The sequence below is a fragment of the Lathamus discolor genome, chromosome 6, assembly GCF_037157495.1.
Source record: "Lathamus discolor isolate bLatDis1 chromosome 6, bLatDis1.hap1, whole genome shotgun sequence".
NCBI lineage: Eukaryota > Metazoa > Chordata > Aves > Psittaciformes > Psittacidae > Lathamus > Lathamus discolor.
In genome coordinates, this window is record NC_088889.1 from 2513885 (window position 1) to 2532568 (window position 18684).

At 45.5% G+C, this 18684-nt stretch overlaps 1 protein-coding gene and 1 pseudogene across 1 annotated transcript; both read right to left on the reverse strand.

The window, feature by feature from the left end:
• The window catches only part of LOC136017804 (olfactory receptor 5AP2-like), a 313756-nt pseudogene that overhangs the window by 34224 nt on the left and 260848 nt on the right, over nt 1-18684 (reverse strand).
• On the reverse strand, nt 4627-5604 carry LOC136016740 (olfactory receptor 5AP2-like). Its single transcript, XM_065684380.1, has one exon. The coding sequence runs from the start codon at nt 5602-5604 to the stop codon at nt 4627-4629; it is 978 nt and encodes a 325-aa protein (XP_065540452.1).

Genomic DNA, 18684 nt, shown 5'->3' on the forward strand with positions numbered 1-18684 from the left:
TGCAAATGAATGTAAAACACCACTTAAATTGAATGGGAATCACCCTTGATGTGCCTGAATTGTCCTTCACACTGGCAGGTATCAGCACAGTTCATCATCCTCTATTATGAATTCTGTTGTGTACAATTTTTTTCCTTGAAGTGTAATCTATTGTAAAGCTGCAGCTTGGAGAGGGATTCCCCTTGATACTCAAAGGTGCAGCTTGAGACCTTGATACCCACCAACTTCTGCTCTTTGAAAGGCACAAACAAATGCAATGAATCTTTTGAAACCTTTTCTCTGACTCTTTTTCAGCAAGCAAATGTAAAGCTACACTTTCCTCCCACCCCCACAGCTTTAATAAAGAACTCGCAGGTAAGAGTGAGGAATTTTATTGGAGCTGGGGGACAAGGTCAAGAACCTTGCAAGAAAAACACATCTTTATCAGTGACCAAAGTTATAAATGGGTAAAGCTGATTGGTGTTTCCTGTGAGGAAAAGAGGCTTGGGGCAATTGAGGGTAATTTCTTCATAAAAGCTGATGACTGAGAAGTGAATTGAAGTTTGAGGTTGCTTCTCCTCTTGATTTCCTCCCAAGGAAGATGTGATGGCTGAGTTTCTTTCTCATTACATACTGTCACTGACTTTTGTGCAGGAACTGCAGAAGAACGTAAATAAAGTCATGAGGTGTAGTATTAATGTATTTTCCCGTATTTTCCATCCCACATTTTGTATGTGTTATTATTTTCACTTGTGGTACTTTCAATAGGACAGGGAGCACATAGAAGCAACAAATGGCACTTGTTGCTGGGGTACATAAAACTATGGATTTATTCAAACACGTGTGTTTTCAGGTATGCTAAAAGAATCAGATCTTTATTCACTTTCAGTTTGGAGGCAGTTTGTGCTGGAAGATACTTCAGAGGGACCTCATCGCAGTGAACGTAAATCTGGAGCAAGAGAAAGTCCCAGTCCCAGGGAAATCCCAGCTTACACATTAATGTCCTCTAGATATATTGCATTGACTTTTAATTATCATTCATGTCACCAAATCACATTTATCAAACTATTCGATATCATTCACAATAAATAATATTAACATTCGTTAAATGGACAACAAAGCATCCTAAAGCCATGGGCATTAATTTGCTTCCTTAAAAACAGAGTTGATATTTAAAACGCACTGATTCCAAAGGTTGATTTGTTAGTGATTATATTCTGTTGACAACCTGAAATGATGCATTTCTTTATAACAAAATAAGATTCATCCTCATTTAACTCTTGAGCAAATTCGTGCATCTGCTTTGGTTGCCTATGTAGAAGAAAGCAAACAGCATAAGTCATTGCCTCTTCTTAGTATAAAAAAAACCCACATTGGTAAGGCTATTTTATGACACAGCCCCAAACAAGGGCACACTAGAACATGCAGAAGCAAGCCCACTGCCTCAATGCAGGTGAGGCTCTGCTTTGTGTTGGTGTTACCTCCTGTGCCTTTCCTCTGTCACTGAGTGATGGGAGCCAAGGGTTTATCCTCAGTGCAGCAGAAAACATCCACGTGCCAGCATCACCTCTGTTAAGCACCTGAAGTGAAGAGAGGTGGGCTCCTGCCAGACTCCAAGAGCCCAGCTTGTGGTGCTGGGGCTGTAAATACAGCTGCATGTGCTCTCCTGGGAGGAAGCCTCCAGGGCTGATCATGCTTTGCCAGAGGAAAACAAAGAGAAGAAACAGCAAAGGGTGTGAAATCACCTCTGAAAGGCATTGTGGTGCTTGGGCACCTGAGAAACATGGAGTGGCTGAGCCATTCCTGAGCACAGCTACACAGCAGCAGTTATGGGCAGCTCATAGGATGCTTCTGACATACTTGTGGACCATGCAAATGTTTTGGTCTGAACATACTGACACAATGAAAATGGGTTTAGAGACATTCCAGATCCTGCACACAGTCCTCAAAAGGGACATGAAGAACAAGTGGCTCCATCTCTGGAGCTGCTGTTGTCCCTCTGTGGAGGGTGAATACCATTTCCCAGCCCCAGTGGGGATATCCACATGTAGCGCCTGGATGTCCAGCAGCTGAGCTGGTGCTTTAGGGCTTCCACTGTATTCAAGGGTGAAAACCAGGCATTTTGAGGCAGGGAGGAATTGGCCCAGGCTGAACTAATAGGCCTTTATCTCCCTGACAAGCCTCAGCTGTGGTTTCATCCCCACCCTCTTCCTATTTTTCCCCCAATCTCTATTTAAGCTCAGAACAAGAAGATTGAGCTTTACTAGAAGAGTTCTGGTTTCCAGTTTAGTAGGAGTTTGGCACACCTGTGGAATCTTTTGGTGGTGACTTAGGGTTTCTCATTTATCTTTCTAGCAATTTTTTCACCTGATTCTGCACAAGGGATTGACTTGACCTGACTTGGCTTGGTCTTCAATCTGTCTCCTCATCACCAGCTTTCCTGATGCTCTGGAGCCTGGTTGAACTTGGCCTTAGTCTCTGTTCCTGCTCTGCTTCTCTTGCTCAGGTATTGTGGGATGCTCCCTGCGCACCAGGGTGTTCTGCTTTGGCTCTGTTTATAGAGATTCAAGAGACAAACCCCTGTGCACTCTCCAGGCTCCTGCAGAGTAGAGCTCATCACCCTCTGTATGCAGCAGCCCAGCCAATGTTTACTGCTCTGGCAGTCCCTCTCCATCTAGAACATGTCCCTACATGGGAAAATTAAGAGGTAGTTTTTCAATGAATGAAGTAGAGTAATAAATTGATCCTTACATTCAAGTGTTGTTTTGTTATCTTTCCCTTAGTGCCTTCTTCTTTACGAAGTACAACATTAGACTTTCATTCTTCAGCAGATTGGCAACACTTTGTTTTGGAAGTAGCTTTGGCCCAATATTTATCTGCTGGTTTTGTGACAGAGGACGCCAGAGCTTCACTGACACCAGAGACTTTGGTTTCCCCAGCCTCTTCCTTAGGCTTCCAGGCTTGGTTTGGAACCATTTCTAGGTCTTGCTTTCTCCCTATGACTGGTTTGTGCAACAAGACCACAGACAATCTGATTTATCTACATTCTTTCATTGCCCTTAGTGGCTATTTTTTCCCCTGTGTCTTAGTCTTTTAAGATCTACGCTTGACGTTATCACCTGGCTCCTTGCTAGCCCTGTCAAAAACAACTTCCAAACCTGTCAGCATCTCCAGGTGATAGATTAAAACCTGCATTATGACTTCCTCTTATTTTCAGGGGCTTCTTCCTTTTCCTGTGATGTAGATGAATTGTAATAATATTAATTAATGAAGTAGATAATTTTAATAGGAAAGATGCATTTCTCCCATTCATGTTAGGCCCTGCTCTATGATTACTGTCCCCTTTTTTATCTAAAGGAAAAAGCCAGATAAGTTATGTAAAGATAAGATTTCCTTACTAATTTTTAGTTAGATAAGGTCAAGTTCTATCTGTTTGAGAAGGCAGTCTTATATGCTCAGGTCTATATGGGCCACATTTGAATCATCTGATATCAAAGGTCTCTGGCTGCCAAGCTCTTTAGCATTTAATTGTACGGACTCTATCTCATTCGTTCACCAGAGGTGGAATCCCCTGACCTAAGACAACATCTTCTATCTAGTTGCTGTTTGCCAGAGCAAACAAAAGAGACTGTTCACCATCCATATACTTTGCAAATATAAGTTAATTCTCACTCACTACAGGTAAGGGGAAGATATTTTCCCCATCAGTGTTTTTTGGCTTCTTTCAGACCCAGACAGCTTTCAGTTATCATCAGTTCTGTGTTCAGGGTTGTCTTTCCTCTTTGGAAATGAGCTACAGGCTTAACTCCTGTATGAAATACAATATTCAGTGTTTCCTAGTATGTGTTTAAGCATGAGCTGGGCATGGACATGGGATGTGGGTGCTTATTGCCAGCTGGAATTCCATTCATGTCACTGCTTAGGTAAAAGGTCACTTCAGATGAATGTAAAACACCCCTTAAAATGAATGGGAGAAGCCCTTGATGTGCCTAAATTATCCTTTACAATGGGTGGTCTCAGGACAGTTCATCATCCTGTATTATGAATTATATTATCTACAATTTCATCCATGAAGTGAAATCTCTTGTGAAGCTGCAGCCTGGGGAGGGATCCCCCTTGATATTCAAAAGTGCAGCTTGAGATCTTGATTCCAACCAGCTTCTTTTCTTTGAAAGGTACAAATGAATACAATGAATCTTTTGAAACGCTTTTTCTGAAAAGAAAACCCTTTTCTTTTTGAGCAACCAAATGTAAAACTACACTAACTTTTGCCTCCCACCCCAGCAGCTTTAATAAAGAACTCACAGGTAAGAGGGAGGAATTTTGTTGGACTTGAGGGACAAGGTCAAGAATCTTGCAAGAAAAATAGATATTTATCAGTGACAAAAGTTGATTGGTGATTGCTGTGAGGAAAAGAGGCCTTGGATAATTGAGGGTAAACTCTTCCTACAGTCTGGTGACTGCGAAGGGAAATGAAGTTTGAGGCCCAGTCTCCTTTTGGTTTCCTTCCAAGGAATATGTGATTTTGGGTTCTAATTTCTCATAAAGTGCTGTCACTGACTTTTGTGCTGGAACTGTGGAAGAGCCTGAATCTAATGATCAGGATTATAGGAAATTCCCCATTGTTTAAGTGCCACATTGGCTTTCTCACTTGACAGGACCTGTGCATGTCCTGGATGATAGAGCTTTCTTATGTTGCCAGTGGTTGAAGAACCTCCTCCCACATTTCAGCAGAGCCCCCTTCACCTCCTTGTTCCTCAGGCTGTAGATGAATGGGTTGAGCATTGGGGTAACCACGGTGTAAAATATGGAAGCCACCTTATCCAGGCTACTGTGGCTAGATGGAGGTTGTAAGTACATGAAGAATCCTGTCCCAAAGAATATGGAAACAGCTGTCAAATGGGAGGTGCAGGTGTGGAAGGCTCTGGCCCTGCTCTGTGCTGAGCACATCCTCAGCACCGTGCGAAGGATAGAGATGTAGGAGAGCATAATGACCACGTTTGAACCCACTGAATTGATGGTGGCGAAGGCAAAGATGACCATCTCGCTGCTGTGGGTGTCAGAGCACACGAGCTTTAGCACAGGAACTTCATCACAAAAGAAGTGGTCAATGCGGTTGGGACCACAAAAGAAACCTCCAAACACGCACCATGTGTAGATGATGGCACTGAGGAAGGCAAATAGGTAGGATGATGCTACCAGCTGCCAGCAGATGCGTCTGGAGATGACGGTCACATAAAGCAGGGGCTGGCAGATAGCAACGTGCCGGTCGTAGGCCATCATGGCCAGCAGATGACACTCAATAGTAGCAAAGAAAGCAAAGGTGAGTAACTGCATCATGCAGCCAGTGAAAGAAATGGTTTTGTCCTCTGATAACAGGTCTGCCAGCATCCTGGGGGAGATGACTGTGGAGTAGCTGATGTCAATGAAGGCAACATGGGTGAGGAAGAAGTACATGGGGGTGTGGAGGCTGGGAGACACCCAAAACAATGTGATAATGCCAATGTTCCCCACCAAAGTGACAATGTAAATCAATAGAAACAAGACAAAAAGAGGAGTCTGTGCACCTGGGCTGCCTGTAATTCCCAACAGGATGAATTCAATCTGGGTGTGATTTCCTCCCATGACCTGGTGTTCCCTGCTGAGGCAAAAGGAAGAGAAACTTCAAACTAATCAAAAATGGAGATTCAGATTTCGACCGTATTTATCTCCAGTCAGTGATCAATGTAACTGGCACATTTTTGAATATTCCAATATATTTTCTAACCAAAAGTATATTTATATATTTCAGATGAAGTATTTAGAAAAGAACAGGTAGTTTGTTGAAGCAAAAAATGGCATTTTTGTTTTTCTGTGCTGGAACAATTAAAATTCTGGATTTACTCAAACACACATGTATTCAGGTTTGAGCAAAGAATCAGATTTTTAATCACTTTCAAGCTGAAGGAAATTTGTGTCAGAAGACACCTCCGAGGATCCTCATAGGATTGCACATAAACTTGGAGCAAGAGAATTTCTCAGTCCCAGTGAATGCCCAGCTTACACATGCATTACCTACAGACATTTTGCCTTGGCTTTTGATTACTATTCCAGTCACCAAATCACATTACCAAACTATTTGAGATCATTTACAACAAATAATATTGACATTGTTAAATTCATGATTTATACCTTCCTGAGCTCCAGCATGCTGAAGCATCCTAAACCCATGGGCATTGTGTTGTTTGCCTTAAAAAAGAGTTGCCGTTATAACAGGCTGATTCCAAAGCCTGATTTGTTAGTGACCATATTCTGCTGACAGTTTGAAATGTTATATTTCTTGACAACAAAATAAGAATCATCCTCATTGAACTCTTGAGTAAATCAGTGCATCTTGCTTTAGCTGCCTATGTAAAAGAAACACAACCTGCATCAGACACTGCTCCCCCTTGTTATAAAGAAAACCCACCTTGGTAAGGCTGTTTTCTGACACAGCTTTCACAAAGAGGACATGCAGAAGCAAGTCCACTGCCACAGTGCAGGTAAGGCTCTGCTTTGTGTTGGTGTTACCTCCTGTGCCTTCCTTCTGCCACTGAGTGATGGGAGACAAAGGTTTATCCCCGACACAGCAGAGAACATCCACGCACAGGCATCACCTCTGTTAAGTACCTGATGTGAAGAGAGGTGAGCTCCTGCCAGACTCCAGGAGCCCAGCTTGTGGTGCTGGGGCTGTAAATACAGCTGCATGTGCTCTCCTGGGAGGAAGCCTCCAGGGCTGCTCATGCTTTCCCAGAGGAAAACAAAGAGAAGAAACAGCAAAGGGTGTGAAATCACCTCTGAAAGGCACTGTGGTGCTTGGGCATCTGAGAGACATGGAGTGGCTGAGCCATGCCTGAGCACAGCTACACAGCAGCAGGTATGGGCAGCTCATAGGATGCTTCTGACATGCTTCTGGACCATTCAAAGGTTTTGGTCTGACCTTGGCAACGGAATAAAAATGGGTTTAGAGACATTTCTGATCTTGCAGATGGTCTGCAAATGGAACATGAAGCACAAGTGACTCCATCTCTGGAGCTGCTGATGTTCCTTCTTGGACACTTGAGAGCCCAGTTTTCCAGTCCCAGTGGTGTCATCCACTTGTAGTGCCTGGATGTCCAACACCTGAGCTGGTGACTATAGGCTTCCACTATATTCAAGGGTGAGAAATGGACAGTTTCAGTCAGTGATGAATTGTCCCAGCTTTAACTAAGAGGCCCTTAATCCCCCTGACCAGCCACAGCTGGTGTACCATCCCCAGCCTTTGCCTGTTTGCCCCCCATCTCTATTAAAGCTCAAGGAGGTTGAGGTTTTCCAGTGGAGTTTTGTTTTTTGGTTTGGTAGGGGTTTTGCACACCTTTGCAATTCTGTGATGGTGGTTTTGGCTTTCTCATTTATCTTCTTAGCAATTTTTGGATCTGTTTCTGAGCAAGAGATTGATTTGACCTCACTAGGCTTGGTTTTTCATCTGCCACATCATCATCTACTTGCCTGATGCCCTGTAATCTTGCTGTACTTATGCCAGGTCTTCTCTTCCTGCCCTGCTTCTCTTGCTCAGGTACTGTGTGAAGGGCCCTGCCAAACCACTGCTTTCTGCTTTGGCTTTCTTTATATTCAAAAGTCAAACAGAACCCATCACCCTCTGCACCCAACAGCCCAGCCACTGCTCACTGCTTTGGCAGTCTTTCTCCATCCAGAACATGCCCCTACATGGGCAAATTAGGAGATAGTATTTTCAATGAGGTGAGTAGAGTAATAAAATGAAACTTACACTCAGTTGTTATTATCTTTCCCTTAGTGCCTTCTCCTTTACCAAGTACAGAATTAAACTTTTATTCTTCAGTACATTGGCAACACTTTGTTTTGGAAGTAGCTTTGGCACAATGTTTATCTGCTGGTTTTGTGACAGAGAACCCCAGAGCTTCACTGACACCAAGGGCTTTGGTTTCCCCAATGCCTTCCTTAGGCTTCCAGGCTTGGTTTGGAACCTTTTCTAAGTCTTCCTTTCTTCCTAAGACAAGTTTGTGCAACAAGACCACAGACAATCTGATTTATCTATACTCTTCTATTGCCTGTAGGTTTTTTTCCCTTCCATCTTGGTCTTTTCAGATTTACACTTGACATTAGCACCTGGCTCATTGCTAGCCCTATCCACAAGCTGTTCCGCAGCTGTCAGCATCCCCAGGTGATAGCTTAAAACCTGCACTGTGACCTCTTCCAATTTTAAGGGGCTTCTTCCTTTCCTTGTCAAGTACAGGAATTGTTATGATATTAATTACTGAAATACATTATTTTAATAGGAAAGATGTATTTCTCTCATTTATGTTAGGCCCTGCACTGTAATTCTTGTCTAAAGGATAAAGCCAGATAAGTTACCTAAAGATAAGATTTCCTAACTAATTTTTAGCTAGAGAAGGTCAAATTCTTTCTATTTAAGAATACAGTCTTAAACGCTCAGATCTATATGGGCCACAATTGAATCATCTGATACCAAAGGTGTCTGTGCTGACGAGCTCTTTACCATTTAATTATGTCGATTCTAGCTCATTCATTCACAAAAATAGAAGCCACTTTTCCCCTGACTTAAGACAACATCTCCTATCTAGTTGCTGTTTGGCAGAGCACACAAAAGAGACTGTTCACCAGCCATATGCTTTAGAAATAGAAGTTAATTCCCACTCACAACAGGTAAAGGAAAGATTTTCCCACACCAGTGTGTTTTGGCTTCCTTGACACCCAGACAAATCTCAGTTACTGTTGATTCTGTGCTTAGGATTGTCTTTCATCCACGGAAACTAGACACGTGCTTAAATTTGATATGAAATCCACCATTTGATTTCCTGGTGTGTTTTACACAAGCTGGGCATGGACATGGGATGTGGGCGCTTATCTCCAGATGGAATTCCATTTATCTCACCATTTGAGTAAATGGCACTTCAGATGAATGTAAAACACACTTAAAATTAATGGGAGGATCCCTTGATGTGCCCAAATTGTTCTTAACACTGGGTATTCTCAGTACAGTTCATCATCGCATATTAAGAATTATATGATCTACAATTTCTACTTTGAAGTGAAATCTCTTGTGAAGCTGCAGCCTGGGGATGGATTCCTCTTCATATTCAGAGGTCCAGCTTGAGATCTTGATTCCCACCAGCTTCTTCTCTTTGAAAGGCACAAACAAATGCAATGACTCTTTTGAAACCTTTTCTCTGACTCTTTTTCAGCAAGCAAATGTAAAACTGCACTTCCTCTTCCCTCCCACCCCAGCAGCTTTAATAAAGAGCTCGCAGGTAAAAGTGAGGAGTTTTATTGGAGCTGAGGGACAAGGTCAGGAATCTTGCAAGAATAATAGATATTTATCAGTGACCAAGGCTATAACTCAATGAAGTTAATTGGTGTTTGCTGTGAGGGAAAGAGGCCTGGGATAATGGAGAGTAATTTCTTCCTCCAGGTTGGTGACTGTGAATTGCAATGAAGTTTGAGGCTCCTTCTCCTCTTGGTTTCCTTACAAGGAAGGAAGATGTGATGTCATACATCTGATCGAAGGGACACAGGGGTTGCTGTTGCCCCTTCCCCTGGTCAAAGCCCCTCTGGGTACCATCATCTCAACCATCAACACTTTATCTTAAAAAGCACAAGGAGGTGTTGAAGCATCCGCAGCGTTGTTGCTGCTCGTGCAAAGCCTGTATACCTCTGGAATAGGGAAGAGAAACGTGGAATGTGGTCCCCTATCCCTTGCACCCGTCTCAAACGCTGGTCCTGTTTCTGTGCTGGCTCCCAGAACCTCCCATCTTGTCCCACACCTCCCATCTCCATGCTCAGTTCCAGCCTGACAGCAGGAAATGGATGGGGAGAATCCATGGCTGTGGGGACATGGGATGTGTGGAGGGAGGTCACTGACACAGGGATAAAGGCTGGAGGGGGCAGAGAACAAAGGGTCTGCTCCATAGTCCCCTTCAAACTGCAAACTCCACCACCTCACTGCACACCATGAGGCAGGATGAAGGATGCTGGGGCTCTGCAGGAAACAGGGGACATTGGAGGCACTGGACTGAAATCCCTCCCTGCTCTGCATGGAGCTGGATCCAAAGTGGGACTCAGCTTTCACTTCTTAGGTATCAGAGTGTAAATCTGTGGAGGATTGGCTTGTCGAAAAAGGTCAAAAGGTCACGCTCCCATCAACGAGCTGAAATAAGACATCTGTGTAGAACATGGTGCAAACCTCTCACGCCAGATAATGAGGAAATGAAGGACACCGGCAAACAGCAACATACTATGACCAATCACAGCCAAGGCCACTAAGTGATAAGTGCATGAGAAGGAGGATGGTGGGGGGTGTGCACGGTGTAGCTGCAAAAAATGTAGAAGCTACAAACTAATGATCTTGTAACATGTAAAAGCTGTAAGCCAATGATCTCTCTGTAACCAAACTATAAACATGCAAGCAAGGTATATAAGTATCGATCTGCTTAGCAATAAACGAGACTTGTCGGTCATCATCGGATGAGCTCGTCTCCCGGCGATTCCCACAAATGGTGACCCCGACGCGATCCCTCGAACACCACGGTGGGACGACGTAAGTTCTGCTCGGGTCCTGATCGCAGCCACAGGACGGTCAAAGCGCCAAGATCTCAGGATTTTAAGCGCCAGACCCTGGGTGACCGTATAGACGAGCCCGGCCGGTACGCGCCGCCGAAACCTGAAGGGGCTGCAACAAGCGCGCTAAGGTATGGAAAGGCAAGCGGCGTATGATTTATTTACTGCCTTCTTACAAAAGCGGCAGGTTAAAGGGATCGACCTGCAGAAAGAGCTGCAGGGACTGTTAGCTTATGGACAGTCTAAGGGATGTTTTGTTAACCCTCACACTGTCCATAAATTAGCAGAAAGGCGAAAATTTGGAGATAAGATTTGGCAAGCTATATATAATACCCTGTTAAAACAAAAGGCTGGGAAGACAGCAGGGATCGGGAAAGCTCCGAAGAACGCAGCCACAGAAGGCAGTGACACTGTGAAACATTTGTTGGTCATTTGGAGAACTATTTTAGAGATGTTAAAGTCAAAGTTAGGTAAATTATGGTGGGTGGTACATAATGAACTTTTACAATATCAGGCAGAAAAGAAAGCTGCCGAGCAGGCACTCACGGCTCAGGCAAAAAACAGAAGTTATGAAATTGACTGGCCTTCCTCCATTCCAATGCCATCTGCTTTTTCACAAGTAATGTTGCCATCTCCACAAAATGCAGATGACACCGGAGCAAGCCCCTCAGTTTCGGAACCAACAGCTCCCCCCACCACTACGACTCTAAAACCAGAAAAGCCCTCTGTTAACCCTCTTTCAAGCAATGAGCCTATCCCTGGGGCAGAAAGTGACCTAGTGGAGGCCATAGCTAAAGAAAGAAGGGAGGCTTGGGCAGCGGTGGCTAAGGACAGCATTGAAAAGGGGGACGATGAGGTGGCGACCTCGTTGGCATGCCCGGTGACTTTTCAGCAACACCAGGGTGGTTTGATGGCAACTGTTACCCCTTTAGATTGGAAACTGTTATCACAATTACGAGCGACGGCCAGTCAATTTGGAGTCACCAGTGAGCCGGTAAAGCAGATGTTAGATTATATCTGGACTGCTCATATCTTGCTACCATCCGATTGCAAGAGTATTGCTAAGCTTATATTCTCACAACATCAGCAGTTGCTTTTTAACGCTCATTGGCAAAATCTGGCTCATGGATTCGTAGCTATACAAAGACAACCTGGGGATCCCCTTTACGGGGTAACCCTGGATGAGTTAATGGGTACAGGACCGTTTTTTAGAACCGAGGCACAAGCTTTATTAGGACCTGATAAGTGTAGAGCAGCTATGAATTTAGTACGGCAAGCTATTAACCAAGTTAAGGACCCAGGAGGTGTGCCTTCATATATGGCTATCAAGCAAGGACGAGATGAATCATTTGGGTCCTTTATAGACAGAGCTGCTGCAGCTATTGAAAAAGCAGGCGTCCCAGACTACATGAAGGGAGCCTTGTTAAAACAATGTGCTTTACAAAACTGCAACCCCATTACCCGAAATGTTATTCTTACTTTGGGAGCTAATTGGACTATAGAGGAAGCATTAGAAAGAATGGCCTCACAACCAACAGGGCTGCAAGCTATGGTAGTAGATGCCATAAAACAGCTAGCTGAGGGAATTCAGGAACAAGCTAAGGCTTCACAGACTCAGGTGTTAGCCGCTCTTGCACCCCTTCAAGCGTCGGCCGCACTTGCCCAGCGCAACCGCGGCCCTCTACGCTGTTATCGATGTGGAGGAATGGGACATCTCCGCCGAGAATGCACTGTCTCAGGAGTGTGGTGTCAGAAATGCCGAAACAACTCACATAACACCTCTATGTGTCGGCGAGGTTCGGGAAACTGCAACAGGAGCGCGTACACCAACGGCCGCGTGCAGAAGCAAGTTGCCGCTGCAGCTCAGATGATTCCACCCCCTTTCAACCCGCAACCAGCGGAAGCCTCGGCTTGGACCTGGCAACCTCTGTAGAAATAACACTTGTAACTTCACAACCTCAAAAGATCCCTACAGAAATTAAGGGTCCTCTTATAATACAAGGACAAGCCATGGGTGCCTAACTACCAGGAAGATCCTCCGCCTCAATGCTGGGACTGTTTGTTCTCCCTGGAATTATTGATGTAGATGTATTGTGTGCTTTCCCTGTGATGTATGTGCTGGATCAAGACCCGCGGTGGGAAGGTCTCGTATGCCCTTATCAGGGGTATCGGGAGGACTGTGACGGACCGTGGACTTGGGGTCCCATATACAACTCATTTGATACAGTCTGTCTGTGATACTCATGTACTAGAAGTTAGCAAATGTCTATGATTCTATTGATGCTTGGAAACCTTTATAGATATTGCTGGCCACTTCTTCTGACATAGACTGGCCACCTGTGTCAGAATGAGTGTGCATTTTGATCAGTATAAAAGCCCAAACCTCATGCGATGTGAGGGAGGCAGAGCCTCTGCGGGGACGCTCGCTAGGGCTGAGCCTGCCACCTCACACTGGGATGATGCTTGTTGGAGCTGGTTTCCTGATAGTCTTCACAGAGTCCTTATGCCACATTCTGTACGTGGGACTGTGTAGTGCGAGTAATGATTGTCTGGATTTTGTGTTTCAAATATTGTAGTTGTGTGAAATGTGCTTGTGGGATCCCATATGCATACGTATGTGTGTGTGTGTGTGTAATGAGAGCAGATGGTGTTCTATGTATTTTTTTTGTTATCGTGTTCATGTAAAAGTTTTTAACAGGTAGTGGTTTAACATTTCAGGCAAGAAAGGGTTAACGCAAAAGTGCGGTTGCTGACAGGTATTTATGGCTGCTGCTGAAGCAGGCAGGCAGCTGTGGCTGCTGCCGAGCAGGCTGCTGTTTGTAGCCGCGCAAAGCAGAGCGAACAACTTTTGGAAAAAAAAAAAAAAAAAGGAGGGGGGGGAGAGAAGAAAGGAAGGTAAAGTTGCAGAGCACAGGTAGACAAATGGGAATCCAGGTGATAGACTGGAAATCTATTCAGAGAGAGGCTCTGTCAAACAATGATTTTGATTGTTGCAGGAAAAGATTCTCGCCTTTCCTGTTAAGTACCAGATTAACGCTCAAGGTCAGGCAGTAAATGCTGAAATGTCTCCCTTAAATTGAAATTGCTATCTCAGTTAAGGCAAACTGTTATTTCTACAGGCATTCAGTTTGAACCCACTAGGCAGATGTTGTCATATATTTGGGGAACGGATTTGCTGTTATATTAAAAGTATTGTGAAATTAATCCTCACCCCTTCACAGTTGTTGTTATGGAACATGTATTGGCAGAAAACCTGTCAAGAGGCAGTTGCAGTTCAGCGAGGCCAGGGAGATCCCCTGATTGGGGTGCAATTACAACACCTTATGGGAACTGGACAGTTCTCCACTAAGGAGGCTCAAGTCCAGCTAGGTCCAGAATTGTTAAAAGAATCTATGAGACTAGCCTTGCTACTGGGGAGATCATCATTTGCGTTGAAAGGACTATTCATTGTTCCAGGTGTCATCGATGCTGATTATATGGGTGAAATTACGTTAAATTATTTATGCATCTTTGGTGATGAACAAACTCCAGCGGTTATTAAGCACTTTGTACAAACAGAAGATAAAGCCTTCTTTTAAGGCGTACTATCGAGATCCTAATACAGATTTGTGGCAGGGACTGGCAGAAGTAATATATCTGGGCCGTGGTTACGCCTGTTTGTGCTCCTGCAGGACCCTTGTGGGTACCATCCAAGTGACTAAGACCAGCTGTTGCAGAAGCTCCAGTGACGGCGTCTCTGAGCTAGTGTATGGACCCTGACTCGCAGGCCCGGGAGGAGCGTTGCTTGCGCCGAGCGCTACAGCCACTAATAGAAGAACTTAACTCCTTAGTCAACACAGAGCTTTCATTGAGCACGGTCGCCCTCCTAGATCCGGTCCATGGCCACAGGCATATAGCGGTACAACTGAGACTGGTGATACAAGTGCTTCGATAACTCTGTAGTTTTTGTCATCAGTGTGACCCTACAGTAGAATTGTATTGTGGTGGTTGTCAGTCTATAAGGCATCTTCGCCCGAGTTAGCTGAAACAAAGACTTTTTGTATAGTCTGTCAAATTATCTTTTATGTAACCTGCTTATAGCGCTTCAGAAATATTTAGCTGATTTTAGAAGTTTCACTTCATAGAGCTGCATATACGTTTGCTTTACAAGCTGCTTCGCTGTTATAGGTCTCGTAAATATAGGGGGTTTGTTACTTTGTTATGCTTTGCAATGTTGTTCTGCTTGTTTACAACGACTCCTGACTCAGACCTTATTCCTTTATAAAGAAAAAGGGGGAATTGTGGAGGATTGGCTTGTCGAAAAAGGTCAAAAGGTCACGCTCCCATCAACGAGCTGAAACAAGACATCTGTGTAGAACATGGTGCAAACCTCTCACGCCAGATAATGAGGAAATGAAGGACACCGGCAAACAGCAACATACTATGACCAATCACAGCCAAGGCCACTAAGTGATAAGTGCATGAGAAGGAGGATGGTGGGGGGTGTGCACGGTGTAGCTGCAAAAAATGTAGAAGCTACAAACTAATGATCTTGTAACATGTAAAAGCTGTAAGCCAATGATCTCTCTGTAACCAAACTATAAACATGCAAGCAAGGTATATAAGTATCGATCTGCTTAGCAATAAACGAGACTTGTCGGTCATCATCGGATGAGCTCGTCTCCCGGCGATTCCCACATAAATCCTTCCTATGGCCATCATAATGGAGAGGAGACACTGTGCCCCCCATGTGCTGTGGGGTGGCTGTGGGGGCTGTGTGAGCAGTGCGAGGATTTGGGACCAGGACTGATGCAAAGAAAGGAGGGACCATATCCGTGCACACCCTCCTATGTCTATCACATCCCTACATATCCATACACATATCCCATGCTGTGCAGAGCCAGCTCGGTCCCATCCATCTCCTGCTGTCAGCTGGGCTGTGGCTGCAGGGCTGGTATTGAGCAGGGAGATGAGGAGGTGCAAGAGGCAGAGCTAACAGCAGGAGGAGGATGGAGGGGGCTCATCCGCAGCATCGCACCATGTCCTGCAGCTCCTGTGAATGGTTTTACTGCTGGAGAGAGAAGGAAGGGGGAGGATGTGGCTCTGGGAGGGGTTGGAACCCCAAATGATGCTCAGATTGTGGGGGGTTGCTCCCAGTGTGCACTGCCAGGGGATCTGGCTGATCTCTGGTGGGAACCCCTGTGACATGCACTTTCCTTTCATGTTTCGCTGTGGAGGGAGGTTCCCCATAATTCTCAGGAAGGTTTCCTTACAAGGAAGGAAGATGTGATGTCATACATCTGATCGAAGGGACATAGGGGTTGCTCTGACTCCCTCCCCTGGTCAAAGCCCCTCTGGGTACCATCAGCTCAGCCATCAACACTATCTTAAAAAGCAGAGGGAGGTGTTGAAGCACCCGCAGTGTTGTGGCTGCTCATGCAAATCCTGTATAGCTAAGGAATAGGGAAAAGAAATGTAGAATGTGGTCCCCTCTCCCTTACACCCATCCCAAATGCTGGTCCTGTCTCTGTGCTGGCACCCGCAACCTCCCATCTTGTCTCACACCTCCCATTTCTGTGCTCAATCCCAGCCTGACAGCAAGAGATGGATGGGGAGTAGCCACGGCTGTGGGGATATGGGATGTGTGGAGGGAGGTCACTGACACAGGGATAACGTCTGGAGGGGGCAGAGAGCAAAGGGGCTGCTCCATAGTCCCTTTCAAACTGCAAACTCCACCACCTCACTGCACACCATGGGGCAGGATGAAGGATGCTGGGGCTCTGCAGGAAACAGGGGACATTCTCATAGGGATGCTGGTGGCTTCTGCCCCTGCTGGTACCCTGGTGATGGAGGCACTGGACTGAAATCCCTCCCTGCTCTGCATGGAGCTGGCTCTAAATTGGGACTCAGCTTTCACTTCTTAGGGATCACTGCTTAAATCCTTCCTATGGCCATCGTAGCAGAGAGGAGACCCTATGCCCCTCCATGTGCTGCAGGGTGGCCACAGGGGCTATGTGAGCAGTGAAAGCATTTGGGACCAGGACTCATGCAAAGGAAGGAGGGACCATATCCGTGCATACCCCCCTGTTTCCATCACATCCATACTCATCCATACACATACCCCATGCCCTGCGGAGCCAGCTCGGTCCCATCCATCTCCCCCTGTAAGCCGGGCTGCAGCTGCAGGTCTGGTATTGAACAGGGAGATAAGGAGGTGCAAGAGGCAGAGCTGACAGCAGGAGGAGGACGGAGGGGCCCCATCTGCAGCATCGCACCGTGTCCTGCAGCTCCTGTGAATGGTTTTACTGCTGGAGGGAGAAGGAAAGGGGAAGATGTGTCTCTGGGAGGGGTTGGAATCCCAAATGATGCTCAGATTGTGGGAGTTTGCTCCCAGTGTGCACTGCCAGGGGATCTGGCTGATCTCTGGTGGGAACCCGTGTGACATGCACTTTCCTTTCATGTTTCGCTGTAGAAGGAGGTTCCCCATAACTCTCATGAAGGCTTTAACCTGCCTGAGGGGAGACTGAGATGAGCTCTTATGCAGAAGCTCTTCCTGTGAGGGTGCTGAGGCACTGGCACAGGGTGCCCAGAGAAGCTGTGGCTGCCCCATCCCTGGCAGTGCTCAAGGCCAGGTTGGACACAGGGGCTTGGAGCAAGCTGCTCCAGTGGAAGGGGTCCCTGCCCGTGGCAGGGGTTGGAGCTGGGTGAGCTTTAAAGTCCCTTCCAACACAAACCAGGCTGTGATTCTGATTTATGATTTTTGAACCCAAGAAAGAGCAATTTGCATTTCCTGTATCTTGAGAAAGGATGAAAGTGAGAAAGGGAAGGTTGGATTGAGCAAGGACAGACAGAGCCATGGGCAGGACTGGATTCAGCTGGCTTTAGACACCTGCAGTGTCAGCATGTGTGTGTAAAGCAGAAACCACAGAGAAAGGCATGCTTCTGTGTGAGATAAGATGTGGGTATTTGGTGTGGGATGGGTGATGTTTTGCGCTGTTTAGGCAAGGAACGGTATTGAGAATGGCTGGTTTCAGTGGTGTTAAATGTAAGGTGTGTGTTTGAGATATCTACTCTTCGTGTATCTATAACTTACAGATATATCACCCAAGGTGAAGGAGATGAATGAGGATGAGGAGATGGCCATTGAGTGTGTGAGCCATTAGCAATAGGAAACAGCAGTTGCCTTCATCCCCCTGCCTGAGGAGGGTGTAGACAACTTCAGCTGGATCTTCTGAACCCATTTAAAGGTGTTAAAGCCTTAGCAAAGCCCTGTCTGCTGTCAGCTGCTTTTCTCTACAAGGAACAAGTCCCACTGTATGTTTCGTTTCTTGCTTTTGCAAACAGGAAAGAGCCATTCTGAGGCTATTTAAATTTGGAGGCATATGAAGGAAAATGGCTTTTCAGAGGCAAAATTTGGGTCCAAAATGGGCAGATGGAATCACACAGACTGCAGAAAGGGGAAATGCTGAGTCCTGCCCATGGGGAAGAGTTGCTCTGAGCACCAAGTCAGGCTGGGGGCAGCTTAGCAGAGAGGGACACGGTGCTTGTGGTGTGCACTGTGTTAAAATGAGCCATCAATGTGTCCTTGGAGCAAAGGCACCCACCAGCACCCTGAGAAGAGCATTGGTGGTGAGTGAAGGGACTTTGTGTGATGAACATCTGACCACAGGCTGTGGAATGGGGAAGTAAAAGCTGCTTTGGGAAGGGTGGAGGGAGAAGGTGAATTGTGCTGCAGAAATGGTCATCTTGCTTGAAAAGGGGCTGATGGAAAGAGGGAAGTGGGAGGGGAAGGAGGAGTAATGCTCGTTACGCAAATGGGCAACATGTATGTTTTAAGGTCATGTCCTCATATTAAGGTTGATGCATATTTAAGGATAACAGCAGCAGCAGTCATCTTTTCATATAGATTTATATATACACATGTTCTTTAAATATAAGCTAGAACAGAGGACGAAACATATGCAAGTATAATTCAGATGAGAAGGGGCTGTTTTTTTCCCTTGAAGCTACGTGTACATGGAATTGCATTCAGGGATTCTGGTCTTGCTTTAGTTGACTCAAACATTACTTCAGAGTCAGAAAATCACTCCAATGTGACCTCTTATCTATTTA

What these genes read in the sequence shown, in the direction of transcription:
- LOC136016740 (XM_065684380.1), bottom strand. Translation starts at nt 5,604, where the DNA reads ATGGGAGGAAATCACACCCAGATTGAATTCATCCTGTTGGGAATTACA.